Raw genomic sequence first — 14,016 nt, 5'->3', positions numbered from 1 at the left:
TTGTGGAACTAGTACAATCACTCCTACAGTTTGTACATGTTAATTACATTGCACAATCTTAACTGAAATCAAAAAATACCTGACTCCCCCAGCCAAAATATCTACACACAAATACTGTATATATCTATATTGTACACACACACACACACAGTATATGGGCAGTATACACAATACAGTCGGTGTGTGTGTGTGTGTGTGTGTGTGTGTTTGACAGAGACAAACAGGAAAACACCTCAGCAACGACCTCCCTCTTGGCAGGTGGCGGCAGAGCGCCGCTCCTCCGGTGGCGCAGACGAGCGCCGCGTCGCGCAGGGAATGTAGCACAAACCACATCAGGCTGCGGAGCAGAACTTTGTTTTCGTCCGTCGGGATTCTTCAAAGATTTTCAACCTCATCGCCGCTCATCGACACACAAGTTGTTGGGAGCTCAATGAGAAAGAGGCAGAGACGCAGATATACCCACTGACAACGTCGGACGCGATGGAGAGCAAGGGATTACTGCGCTGTAAGATCGTGGTCGTCGGTGACACGCAGTGTGGAAAGACGGCTCTGCTCCACGTTTTTGCCAAAGACTCGTATCCAGAGGTGAGACTGAGTTTTACACAGATAAACCAACAAGTCATGACTCCGGTGCGTAAAAGTCCCCGCGCCATAGAGTGCAGGTTAAAGTTCCACATCGAGCAGACGGTGCGGGCGCAAGGCGTTTGTTGCGATGTACCTACATTGTATAACTGTCTTTGCGTCACGGCGGGTTTGAGCTGCAGCTCGAAGATCCACAGACCAACAGACCAGATCTCTGCCTCACTGCGTTTCTTTATCACAGTTCGTCGCGACAAACTTTTAGTTTTGGCATGTCCGTGCCGACCTGCAATTAAAAAAGGAACTCTGTCGTTAGTGTGCGTATTTACGCGTGACGCGCACCGGCGATTGCGCCCGACGCGTCGTACCGGCCTCGCGTGTGCGTTCGTTCCCGTGGAGGTTCACCAAACACGCCTTCCCCCCCAAACCAAACAGTAATTTGTCTGCCTTTAGTCAAGGAGGAGTTATTGTTTCGATCCTACTTCATTAGTACATCTATCACCAATATGATAACATGGCTAATCAGCAGTCAACCCAATAAAATACTCCTCACAGTCTTCTTGTCCTATTAAATCCAATAAGTCGTGGTTCTTCTTATCTACATACATTATTTAATGAGCTATTAGAAATTTAGGAACATTGATTTGAAGTTGAACCAGAAAATCTGTTTTCATTGGATTTTGTCAACACCGATGGTCCCGGGTCCAATTAAATTAGTGCATAATGAAATCAACAGACTGTAAAGACACAAGCGCACTCTCGTGTCTAATGAGAATAACATAGGGATGAAAGAGACTGTGCATTGGAAGATTTTTAATGGTTGACTTTGATTTTTAGAGAATAATCTAATCAGTTTATTGACCTACATTTGTGGATTCATCTCGAAATGTACTTTCTGCACGACACACGTGCATTCACCCTCACTGTTGTATGCACTATAGTGACTACTGCTGATATTTTGCCTCCCAAGGGCCACACCTTGCCCATTTAAACCTGGCAATTCTCTCATTTCAGAACTATGTTCCCACGGTGTTTGAGAATTACACCGCCAGCTTTGAGATCGATAAGCAGCGGATCGAGCTCAACATGTGGGACACGTCAGGTCAGACTTTTGGTTTAAGCTTCCTTTTTTGAATCATCTCAGCCAATGTGGTGAGAAGTTGAAGGGCTCTCCAGGCTGGCACGCGGCGAGTTTTCTGAGCAACATCCAGGCTGCGGGCCAGAAATACTCGCCGCCACGAGCATACCTGGACAATCTGCCGGGAGTGCTGAGAGACATTTCTTAAATATTTCATCGTGATTCATTTCAGTTGTAGACACACACGGTCACAAAATCTGTCTGTGTTTATTGGGTGTTTATGATACTCCGCTCATAACAACACCCATTTGACACCTCAAATGCCACAAGTTTAAAGTTAGAGCTGCTCTTTGAGGGATAAACTGCTTGGGCTTTAGTGCTTTTTCACTCCAAGAAGATGTCACAGTGCTGAAAACTGGCTTGAGATCGAAAATTCTCGTGGAATTTGGTATCTGGAAGTCCTACCCACCTGGCACTGCATCGCTGCGGAAAATGAAAATCAGGTTGACATTAAATCAAACGCTTCCCAGACATCCAAATCCAGTGCCGGATTGAACCCAACATCAAAATATGTCCAAATGTCCGGCTTCGTGTGCTATCGACCTCCCATGGGAGCTTCATACTGCTCGTTCTAAATGATCAAATGAATAATATGAACATGTTCTCAGCAGAGTGCCGTCATTTGTTTTCAGGAAATTATTACAAGAAAATATGTAATATCATCACAGAATATGCCTTGTCAAAAGCAATAACAAACGTGCAACTTACGGTAAAACATGTATCGGTCCTAATTGTCTTGCATCCGCTTAAGTAAATATATCCAGCCTTATTTTTGTGTATTTTAAAGTAATAATTGGTTGATTGTCAAAAGCTGTATTTTGCCAATTTAGCCATGCCAATTTTGAAGTCAGTAAATATGCTGAAAAAAAAAACCCAATAAGCAATTTGGCACAACAGCATGTGTTCAGATAATTAGGTAAACAAACAATGAAGGAAAGAAATTCAACCATTAGTAGAGGTATGCAGTAAATTGTGCGTTCTTGGTTTGTAAACAGCAGAACTTAAAAACCAGTGAAAAAAAGATTAGGTATCAGAATTCTTAGAATAACGCTGGCTTGTTGGTCGCTTTCCTTTTCCCACTAAAATTGATCATGCTGAGTTTTTGATGTTTGAAACGTATTGATTCTTTCATTTCAAGTCATCAGCTGCAGGGTAGGCGGTCCAGTCCTTGAACCCATGTAGCTTTGAGGCAGTCAAATTGTAAAATCAACCCTTGTGAGGCTTGCGTCTGGATGTGATGTTTATTTTCTAGACTTATATTAAAAAGGCTATGGGTTTTGTGGACCTTTTGGTTTCCAGATGCTAGCAAACCTCTGTTGTTTTTTTTTTTTTTTACTCTGTACGTCATTTCATGATTAATTTCTACCAACATGACAACACCCTCAAACGTGCTCTCACACAACTGGAGGTCGTCTCTTGTGCACAGCGAACCATCGACTTCCACAAAGACAGACAGACAGACCAGCTCGACAGGCTGGAGATTTAGAGCTGCCATTTTTGAGCAACTCCCACTGAAATTGCTGTTTTGTTTCACACACACACACACACACACACACACACACACACACACACACACACACCCGGCTCTTGCTGAGCTGTGTGGTGGATAACAGACATTCTTGACTCTGGCGCACAAGCAAAAAATGAACTTGTCTTGTGTGAACCATTAACCTTAGTCATTAACCTTTTATATTGTGTTAGTACAGGCATGTTGAGGCTGAACATAGAAGACATCTCAGATTTGTCTGTCTGAGTCAAACTCACTGTGTTTGCGTGGAAAGCGTCATGAAAGTTTGTAAGAGGTTTCTGCATTAATACATTCAACAAGGATCTATTTCTATCTGCGTGCATCAGAGGGAAAAGCGGTATTATTCTTTAATAAAGATTGCTTTTAAAAAGGTTAGAAAGGGATACAGGGGACTTTATATAACATTATTTTAATAAATGATAATCCCGCTGAATTCAGAGGGGTTAATAGAGTAGTCAGGGAGCAGGTTGAGCGGTGACACCGAGCCGAACCCCTGCCTGCCTTAGATTTAAACCTCACCTTCCTTCATCTAATATTTGGGACGGCTGAGCTGATGGCGACTCAAAGACTGTGGCGTGGGCCTGTAGAGCGCGTGAACAGAAGGCCAGTCCCCTTCGGCCGCGAGTGGAACAGTCGCATGGGAATGTCTGGGTCCCAACGTCACGTCTTATACAAGTTTTGGGGGTTGGTGCCCCACGGAAAAATAAAGATATTACGAGCGTCATTAGTTCAACAATCAGGGGCTTTGTCTGGAACGTGAAGGTTGTGTGGTTTGGCATCAGTTACATTTTAAATGAGGTTTGTGTGTGTGTGTGTGTGCATGTGTGCGTGTGTGCGGTGTTTTGGGTGTGTTTCGAGAGGAGCTAAGTTAAGTATGAGGTAGCTAGAATGTACCTGGGTATATTTTTTTTCACAGTTTTCTACACAGCAGCTGAGAGAGTTATACATTGAGCTATAACAATATTCTATAAAATTAAGTGATTTCAAGTTGGATTTTTTTTTACTACCTATGCCATTGAATCATGAAAATATCAAATAACATTAATCTGTTTATTTGTTCAGAAGACTAGTTGTGTAACAACTATGTACATCTCCACTGGGAGAAATGTGTAATAATTTTATTTTTCAACAAGATGGAAAGCTTTAAGTTACTTATATGTGAAGAAAAGTTCCATCTGGCATCTGTGACCTTTTTTAGATCAATAAATTACATTTTTTCTTTCTAAGTAACCAAAATTATTATAAAAAGCAGCAGATTATTTTATGTGGACAATTTTAAAGGGGCAGATTGAGCAGTTTCCTATTACTTTTTCTTTAAACCGCACTGATTCATCCATACCTGACCTGCCTCAGTTTCCTTCAGCAACACAAACTGCTGAGATGGTGCATGTTTTTGTTTTTATTTTTTTTTCTTTTGCAGCATCCCTGTGAGCTAATTCTGGTCTGTCTCAGGAGGTTGCAGCATGCACATCAATATTACCCCTGTTCCCCCAGTGCCTGCCTATCTGTGACTCAACATGGGGATTACAGGACCTCCGTGTCGCTCGAGTTTCCATCATTGTTCACTTTTCTCCGGGAAAGTCTATTAATCGATGCATCCACGGAGGTTACATTGTGTTTGAAAGACACACATTCAGTTTATCCATATGTGATGATAAAGGCAGCAGAGAACCCTAGACATCAGAGAAAGGCTTTATAGAAAATTCACAAAGCTCTGAAAAATCTCAAAATATCAGAAAATATTGAAATGACAGTCGCTGAGAGGATCATATGAAGCTGTAACAGTAGGTGTTGTGATAATAATAAAATTAAGTGATTTTAAGTGGGATTGTTAGATTTTTTTACTGCTTATGCCGTAGTAATTTAATCATCTGAAATTGGAATAGATAGCGTCTTTAACAGATTTGTGATAGGTGGCTCCGGAGCACCGAGGGCTGCAAACTCATCACAGATAATAAGATACAAGGCCAGAGTTCCCGTGGATTCCAGTGGGCAAGATAAGACCAGAAGAGAGGCAGATAAGAGAGAAAGAGAGAGAGAAAACAGAGTGTCATCACACAGGGAGGAGAACCAGAAGCAGCCGCTGAGCCCCAGACTCATTGTGCAGGTAAACTGTGGCGTTGGTTAATTTAGCGCTAACTGTGTCACCAAACGGTTGCCCCTTGTCTTCTTCATCCGTCCCATCACTGCACCACCTGCTGCCTTTTCAAACATCCCCAAACATGCCCTGTCCACCGGTTTTCAGGGTCTCTCTTTGTGGGTTAAACTTTACTTCTCATTTTCAATCGTGCTTCCAAACTAAAATCCATGATTTTGACTTCTTAAGGATCAGTGTCACCTCTGCTAAAGAATCCAACTGTACTAGATTAACTAGATGTACAGCACCATGGGACTCTTATTATAGGTCATTTCTGAGCGATCAGTGTTGAGTTACAGCAAGTTTTTTGTTTTTTTTTTTGTTAAGGGGAGGCTCTCAATACCATACCATAATCACATTTTGGTGGAATCCATGAAACCAATCTCACCCATAATGCATGTCATCAGGATGACTGGATTCATTGGATGTATTTTGGTATTTGCCTGTTCATCAGCAGATCCAAGCAGTACCTTCAAATCATCAAGTAACACTTTCACATCTGATCATAATTGTGATATGAAAAAGAACATTGGGTTTAGCTGAGAGGTTGAAAGGAGGGACGGTTCTCTTGTGATTCAGACTTATTGTTATTGCTGTGGGGATTTTTCCAGTAGCTGCACTATGATGCTTTTATTTCTCGTGCAGTTGTCAGGTAAAATGGGATGCTTTACGTCACTTTTCTGCTCTATTGTGACATAATATTCCAATGACAGACCACTTTTGACAGAAATCTGACATGGTGGCAGCTTTATTTTTACTTAATATCTGTAGATTAAACTTCTTCCCATTACTTTGTGTATGTTTTCACAGTGTTCTGCATTCATGCAGGTCTGGAAGAGGGAATTTTTCATTTGAGCTTGTGAACAAGCTCTGGCTTAAAGGCAATGTGGAAATGACCAAAAAGCTTTCTGGAGTTTTGCCGCTCAGATTGTCGGTTTACTCGCTGCTACCGATCTCCAAAAAGTTCACTACTGTCACCTATATTCATGTCTACATGGTTATATAAGCATTCTGCAAGTATGAGGAAAAAGGAACATTTTAAATCATAATATATGGCCACCGGCAGCACGGTGTAAAAGTGGTCTCAAAAAAGAAGGCCCATGGTTGGATCTCGACAGGGGCCTTTCTGTTTGGAGTTTGGATGTTCTTCCTGTGTCTCCGTGGTCTTTCTCCGGGCTATCTGGTTTCCTACCATCGTCAAAAAACCTGCAATAGGTTAATTGGTCCCAAAATTGCCCAGACATGTGAACGAGAGTGAGAATGGTTATTTGTTTCTATATATGTGGCCCTGTGATAGACTTGTGACCGGGCCAAGGTGCCCAGTGACAGCTTGGATAGACTCCAGCCCCCTGGGCGACCCTGAAGGCAGGATAAGCGGCATAGATAATGAATGAATGAATGAATGTATGAATATATCTCCCTACTTTCCAATTCAATGTGCTCATGAAGTCTAGACCTTTCTGTGTTCTTTCCGAACTCACAGGTCTTCCACCATGCTATCCTGTTAGTGTTAATGTTTAAACAAAACAGTGCCTCCCCATTGTTAAGGTTGATTTTTATAAAGCTCAAAGAGTACAGCATTGGTTTGCAATGTCAGGATAATCAGAAATTGTTTTTCAAATATAGCAAGGCACCCCCCCCCCTCAAAAAAAAACAAAAACCTAAAGACCAATAACCTGAACTCAGATGCCCTAAAGTGCTCTAGCACAGCTCTTGTTTCCTTGCCCTCCTGTGCACTTTATTCCACTCTTAAAATCCATTCTCTCAATATCTGCCGTGGCTTCCGGCTTCTGGCCGGTCCAACATTTCAAGGTCGAGACTACTCTATCGGGTCCCTGCCCTCTCAGCAGTCCAGCACTTGATTAGCTCACGTAGGTTCTTTCGCTGTCTGTCCCACAATCCGTCTTAATGTCTCCCACCTCTTCTACCTCAATCGTTTCCTCTACACTTCATCACTTCCATATCTCAGAGGTCCGTCTCGGTCACTTTAATCCGTCTTTATGTGCTGCAACCAAAAAAATAAAATAAATGAAAAAAGTACTCACTGCTCAACGCAATTTTACAGTTGATCGATCTATGTTTCGACGATTGTCCCGCAACTGGATTTAAACAAAGCCGCAAATGATCTTTATTCAGTTGGGGTGATTTGTTTGCATCTTTGCGCCACAGCTACGGTATGGACTTTAATCGGTTAGTGTGATTTTATTTCTTCAGCAAAGAAATGTCCTCTTGTATGAACTGTTCTCAAGTGTTCTCTTCTGATTCAAGCTCAATGGAAATTTCTAAGCATCTACCCCGCTTTATCTTCCACCAGCATTCCAATGTAAGGCTTAAAAGGTCAGAGACTAGACTGATATGTAGACTCAAGAGTGACCTTTGCATTTCCACTTAATCGTCTAGCTGTAATTATGAATATGCCCTAAAATGACTTTCCTCCCTCAACTTCAACATAATTATCCTGTGCAATATTAAATGTGACATTACATCATTATATCATTATATCAGTGCTGTGTCACCTTCCAACTTTATGAATGACCGTGTGACTTGTCTGGCAGAAAAGCGAAGGAAACTGGGGAGAAAAAGAGGAAAACACACAAGAGGAAGTAGATTGGGGTTTTATTTATGAGATGAGGAAAGAAATATTTGTCCATGGGAAATATTTTGTCTGTGACGGAAGTGAAATGCATGACTGAGAAGAAGCTATGAAACTAAATAAACCCAAACCTATTCATTCATTCATTCCTTATCGATACCAGTTATCCTGCAGCCATTCCAAGCTGTCAGTTGACAAGAGACAGCGAAAAGCCCGGAACATCGCGATACAAAACATTCCCTCGTGGCAATTTCATGATTTTGACCGGGACATGCAATCTCCACACAGAATTCCCAGCGGTACATGGGATTTGAACCAAGAGCTCTCTTGCTGGGAGGCGACAGTGAGATCGTTCGCGGCACCAAGCTGCTCTCGGACCCATTATATAATCTAAAAACAAACAATCTGGAGACAAAAATATCGGCAAGACCGCAGACGACAGAGTAACCTGAACACTCGAACCCTTTGGCTACAAAAAGGAAAAAAGAGTAAAACAAACAGAGAATGCAACAAAGGCAGATTTAAAGACAGCCATACCTATTAAACCAAAAAGTGAGTGGTCGGGCATCAAATTAAGGGACAGACAGGACTAGTGGGAACTAATGAATTGAAGTGTGAATGAAAAACATTACATCTGATAAGCCATAAACAAGACAAAGTAATATCTACAAACATTGCATGAAGAGAAATTTCACAATCAGTGTTGATCCTGGAACGACAGTCGAGAAACCGGTTTATCGTCCCATCTGCATTATTTACATTTCTGCATAGTTTAGAATTCTACCATAATGTTTACTTGCTTCCCTTTATTGTGTTATTATGTACACATTTAACATTATCATGTTACTTTGTTACGCTACCTGGCATTCACTGCTGACAGCAAAATAATTGAATTGTACAGGGAGACATGTTCCCTTATTGTGACACCTTGAATCCTTTGAAGGGAAGAAAAAATAAAATAAAAACTGCATGCTATGTAGAGCATTTGCCAATATTAGGTAATTCAAGATACCTCCCACATTTCATTTGCTGTCTATTAATAATTGTCCAATTATGCATTGTGGTATTGTTTGGAGAGACAATTTTTATGCACTTTTGTATGAAGACTGATTTCCAAATGGGCAACATCACTGTCCAGCCACTTTTATCTGTTTCTCTTTTTCTCACACGCATTGTCACTATCATTTTATATGTGGAAAAATTCTAGTCTTGTTCCAGCCCGCAAAGCAATCGCAGATGCTCTGCTACCTGGCACAAACTCTCAACTCGAAGTGGTGCATCGTCCCTTCCACTGGAAAGGGTTCTGACCCTCTCCAGTCGAAGCTTAAAACCACTGTCAGTGAGCCGCCTGCAATATGCAAATGCACAAGGACAAAAAAAAAAATGACTGAGAACCTGAAAGTCAGGAACTTTTAAGCTAAAAACAGAAACCAGATGAGAATAACAAGAGAAGCCAAACTAGATTTTGTAGGAAATTTGATCAATGTCTGATCTAAAAGATCAAGTGTTGCGTACTTCAAATCGTTTGCTGTTGGATTTTAATCCTAACACATTTATATTCGTAATAATGGCAGGTAGACAGCCTGTGACCTTTTTCATTGTGAAAACTTGCTTTAATTGTTCGTGTTCATGATCTTAATTGGGAAATGAATGGTAATTTGGTCCGTCTCTTTTGGAATAGCTTTAGTTTTTGTCTTCTTATTGGGTTCCCTCTAGAGATATTGTGTAAGTATCCTCACTTATAAATTGAGAGCACTTCCAAACCGACATTTCTTTATTGGCTTTGCTCATAAGTAGCGACTGATTCATATATTTTTCTAAATAACTGAGATGCAATGCTTGATGATTAGCCCTTTCTCAACAATACCACTCTTTTGTTCACAAGACCCAAAAGCTGCTGAAATAAGGGTTCTAAGTTTTGGGCGGCAATCTTTCAAGTGTCTCTTCTGGTTAATTTAAGAACCAGAGCACAGCGTATTAGTAGGGGAAATAACATGTACGACAGTTTACCACATAACATTCGAGTTTGTGTTCCCCGGCAGCTGACTCAGGTACAACGAGCGGTTTCATGCCTGCAGGACTCAACTCTACATTTCTAAAACATGCATCATCGCATGTGAAAGTGTGAAGCAAGACTTGTTAAAAGGGGACAAAAACACACAACAAAAAAGCTGGCTCAACCGGCATTGTCGCGTCTCCAAACAGTGAACAGGGCAGGAATGTATTGATGTTTGCTGCCTTGAACTCTGTCCTCCAGGCATCTTCCCGATCAGTCACCTTGAAACCCTCAACCTGCATTCTCTTTTGTAATTCTTCCTTCAGGGCCTGACAGCTCCAAACATGGTGTCCTAAAATGAGCTTGTTTGCAAATATACTGCCTTTACTTCTGTAACATATGGTGCAAATACTGCAGCACTGGTACTTTGCGTTGTACAGGTTGGAAGGAACTGAATTTATGCAGTATCACGATTAAATGAAAAGATGCAATAAATAGCTTCAAAAACTATGGGGTCATCTAGAATTTAGAGATAAAAGACCTACAAATGAAGATGAAGTGAACTAACAGTCATCAAAGATCTGGTTAAAAAATTAGTAATAACAGCTGAAAAAATGAATTATTTTCAAATCATAAGGAACTTAGCTACAGAGCAGTCATTAAGAAGTCATAAGTAAATAATTCTTTTTAACAAAAACACAGAGGAAAATCGGTGGTAAACCTAAAAAACAACAACGCATGAATAGTCATAATCACTGACGCGATGGATTGCCGCTATAATAAACCTTTCAAAAACCTTTGACAAAAATCGGGAGCATACATTCGTAAGACATCGACCTACCATTGCTCTGTGTGTCTTCAAGCCGTCGTCCTGTTGCATCCCTTCAACCTCCCCCCCCATTTCTTGTGGATGGAGAGTGTAGAAGATATTGCCTTAACTATCCATCATTCATTCATGAGCAGCTTTTATGACCCCAATTGCATGTTCAGTCCTTGAAAGCACTACCCAGCATCCCAGTGTGCGCGTGGCAGCGGGCTCCATGACCGGGGTGAAAATAGTTGGCTGTGTTGACGGGTTTCATGCTTTTTGGACTGAAGAGAAGACAGCAGGGAACTGGGTTTCTAGTCCAAGTGCTGTTATGATTTTTTTTTTTTTTTTTCGCTTTTACAGAACATGTGTTGGCGTGCGTATGTTTGTGAGTGTGACACTGAGTAAGCCTATGAGTAAGTGCTAAGAGAGATTAGAGAGGAGGGTGAGAAATATAAATAGAACCAGCAAAGAGACAGGAGGATATACTGTTGAAGTGAAGTGCTCGGTTATAAGAGCTACAGTTTTGTACAGGAGATTCAGTCCCATGTGGCGACAGGATGAAGATGAAACTCGCTAACATTCTGATATGATTTTCACTTGATTCTTGAATATCGATAAATACTTTGTAATGCAGCCGCGTTTCAGCTCCGTGGACCTTTCAGTGTTACAGTGAATCTTTACATAATGAAAACAAAAAACAACACCTGCCAGTTCTGACTGGTATTGAATTGCACTGAGAGAGCAAGATCAGGGTTGCCTCAAACTCAAACCATCCCCAAAATAAAGCTGAGGTTTTTGACCCTCGACATTAATGTGGAGAAAGACTACAGATGTTGCATGCAAAGAGGACCGTTCACATTTTGGGTTGAACTATTTTGTATTTTCTCATGCTATGCAACATTGCAAGGAATGCCTTATTTTTCAATCAGCCTAGGGTTGTTTAAAATTTTCTGGTAATTTCTTAGCCATTATGTGGATACCTTTTCTTCAGATTTTGATTTCTTCAATTCATTGAATTTTCTGACAGCCTCCAGGTTCCTCCCACAGTCTAAAAACATGCAGAAGGGGAATTACAGATCCAAAATTGCCCAAATTCAGAAGGAGAGGACAAATGGTTGTATGTATCTATATGAGGGTCTGTGATCACATGGCGACCGACCCAGGGTGTACCCTGCCTCTCATCCAATGACAGCGAGGAAAGTTAGGAAAAGTGTATCGATAATGAATGACCTTCCCAATACTTACTTGATTTTGTAGTTTGCAGAAGCTATCATCATCATCCCTCCATGTATTTCTTCCAAGTATCTCTGTACCTTAGTCACAGAAAAAAAATATCTGGACACATTTACAAGCCCCTTCCTTAAATCAAGAGCATCACTGGAGAAAGAAAAGAGCAAAAAAACAAATCAAGCTATACACTTTCAGTTGCGCTATGACAGCTACCCGTGGCTCTGACCGTTGGAAACTTTTGCAATTAAGAGGAACATGTGACCCTGCAATTGACTGGCAACCAGTCCAGGTTGTACCCCACCTCTCGCCCGATGACAGCTGGGATAGGCTTCAGCATCCCTCGCGACCCTAAGTGCAGGAGAAGCGGCAGACGATGGATGGATGGATGGATGGATGGATGGATGAGGATAGAAAACCTGCCAGTCCGTAAGCCGCACTTGACAAAGAAAGACCTTTGATCAGACACACAGAGGAAGGATCATATCACTGGTTTGTTAGACGATCCACGGCGGCAGTGCTGTCACTTTATATGACTTTGAAATAATAATTAGGTTTTTTTGATGCACTATGTTGACGCAGAAAAAACACACAACACTCAAGGGATCCAGGCATCCACTTAAGACCCTTTTTGTCCTTTATATATAATGCAAGACATAGCAGTGACCCCTCCATCCCACCCCCAACACCTCAACCATTACTAAGGGGCTGGAGGGGAAAATGGTGCTGACCCTGTTTCCATAGCGCTGTTATAAAATGCATTGTTGCAATATTGCCATTTGTATAGTCTTGCTGATTCTACAGGGTGTAATTAAATGCAGCCCAACTTTTATGGAAACAAGCAAATTTGGGGGGAGGGGAAATCAAAAAATATATATTTTTATGGTGAAACAAACACTGAAATTAACTTTTCTTAACATAAGTCCTGCAGTTTATGTTCGAATTTATCAACTTTGCATGCCCTTGTGACAAAAGCAGGACAAAGCCCTTGGGACAGTTGCTTGAAAAGTCGAGTCTTGTCCATGACTTCCTGATGTCAGCGTCTTGTTACTCGAAGATCCTAAAGATATCAGATCACCATGTTAGCATTCACATAAGTACTTTATAACGCATTTTCAAAGATACAATTCCTCTATGTAAGATTAAAACAAGTAGTGTCATATTCCAAGTGTGATGAAAAGCATTGGATTTTATTTGAACTGAAGCAAAATATAACAAAGTCACATGTTGTTGATGTAGATTATGCAATCTGTATGTTATCAGAGCTTTCTTGTAGATTTCAGTCTCATTTATTTTCTTTCTGCTGTGTTGTCAGAAATCTCCGGGGCTCAAAAGCGGCGGGACAAAATGTTTGTTTCCACAAAATGAGATATTCACAGGCTCCCATCTCCCTGGGTCTGAACTCAGAATCACAGCTGCACATCGCGCTGCAGTTGATGACACATAAAATCACACCAGGAGTCAGGATGTTTAATGTAAAAGGGAGAAAACCCAGATGCCAGTCTGCTCCCTCTGTCATTAATTCTGGGGAATCCTACTGGATTACTGCTGATTTCAGGCAAAGCGGCTCTTGCTGACAGTGCTCTCCCTCTGTGCCCACTGAATTAGGAAGATATGCCAGAACATCCTGCAGAATTCATCATCGAAAAATCCATCATTGATAACTTCAGTAGGAGGCCCAGAAATCTGTTCTTAGATATGTTCCCCATGTATTTATCCATGTACACATTTTAAATACTCAAACCTGATGATTCACAATACAAGTTTAGCTGGGGTGGGTGAACAGGGGGGCACGTGTTTTGGAGTAGACACATGATTTCATTATTTCTCTCCATGATAAGTAGTGTGTCCTTTTATTCAGTTATTCAATTGCATCCACCTGTTTTTTTTATCAAAATTTCCCAAAATACCTATGACAAAATCAGCAAACAGCAACCTCAAAGAAGAGAATTCTTTGAAAGCACAGGTGAAAGGGAGATTAACCATTCCAAGGTCAGCAGATACAGC

General features: G+C 41.2%; 1 protein-coding gene across 1 annotated transcript in view; it reads left to right on the top strand.

Moving 5' to 3' along the window:
- Window positions 1-294: 294 nt before the first annotated feature.
- LOC147215134 (rho-related GTP-binding protein RhoN-like) overlaps window positions 295-14,016 on the top strand; it is a 35,903-nt gene continuing 22,181 nt past the window's right edge. Inside the window, exons 1-2 of the mRNA XM_086139941.1 lie at window positions 295-585; window positions 1,594-1,681. Of these exons, the coding sequence (XP_085996067.1) occupies window positions 481-585; window positions 1,594-1,681 (193 nt within the window). The 5' untranslated portion in view covers window positions 295-480. The remainder of the gene's footprint in view (window positions 586-1,593; window positions 1,682-14,016) is intronic.

The sequence above is a fragment of the Fistularia commersonii genome, chromosome 32 (assembly GCF_037954325.1).
Source record: "Fistularia commersonii isolate RoL2024-O1a breed Wild chromosome 32, RoL_Fcom_v1.0, whole genome shotgun sequence".
Taxonomy (NCBI): domain Eukaryota; kingdom Metazoa; phylum Chordata; class Actinopteri; order Syngnathiformes; family Fistulariidae; genus Fistularia; species Fistularia commersonii.
The sequence above is the reverse complement of the archived record's forward strand: the minus strand, read 5'-3'. Positions and strand labels throughout refer to the sequence as shown.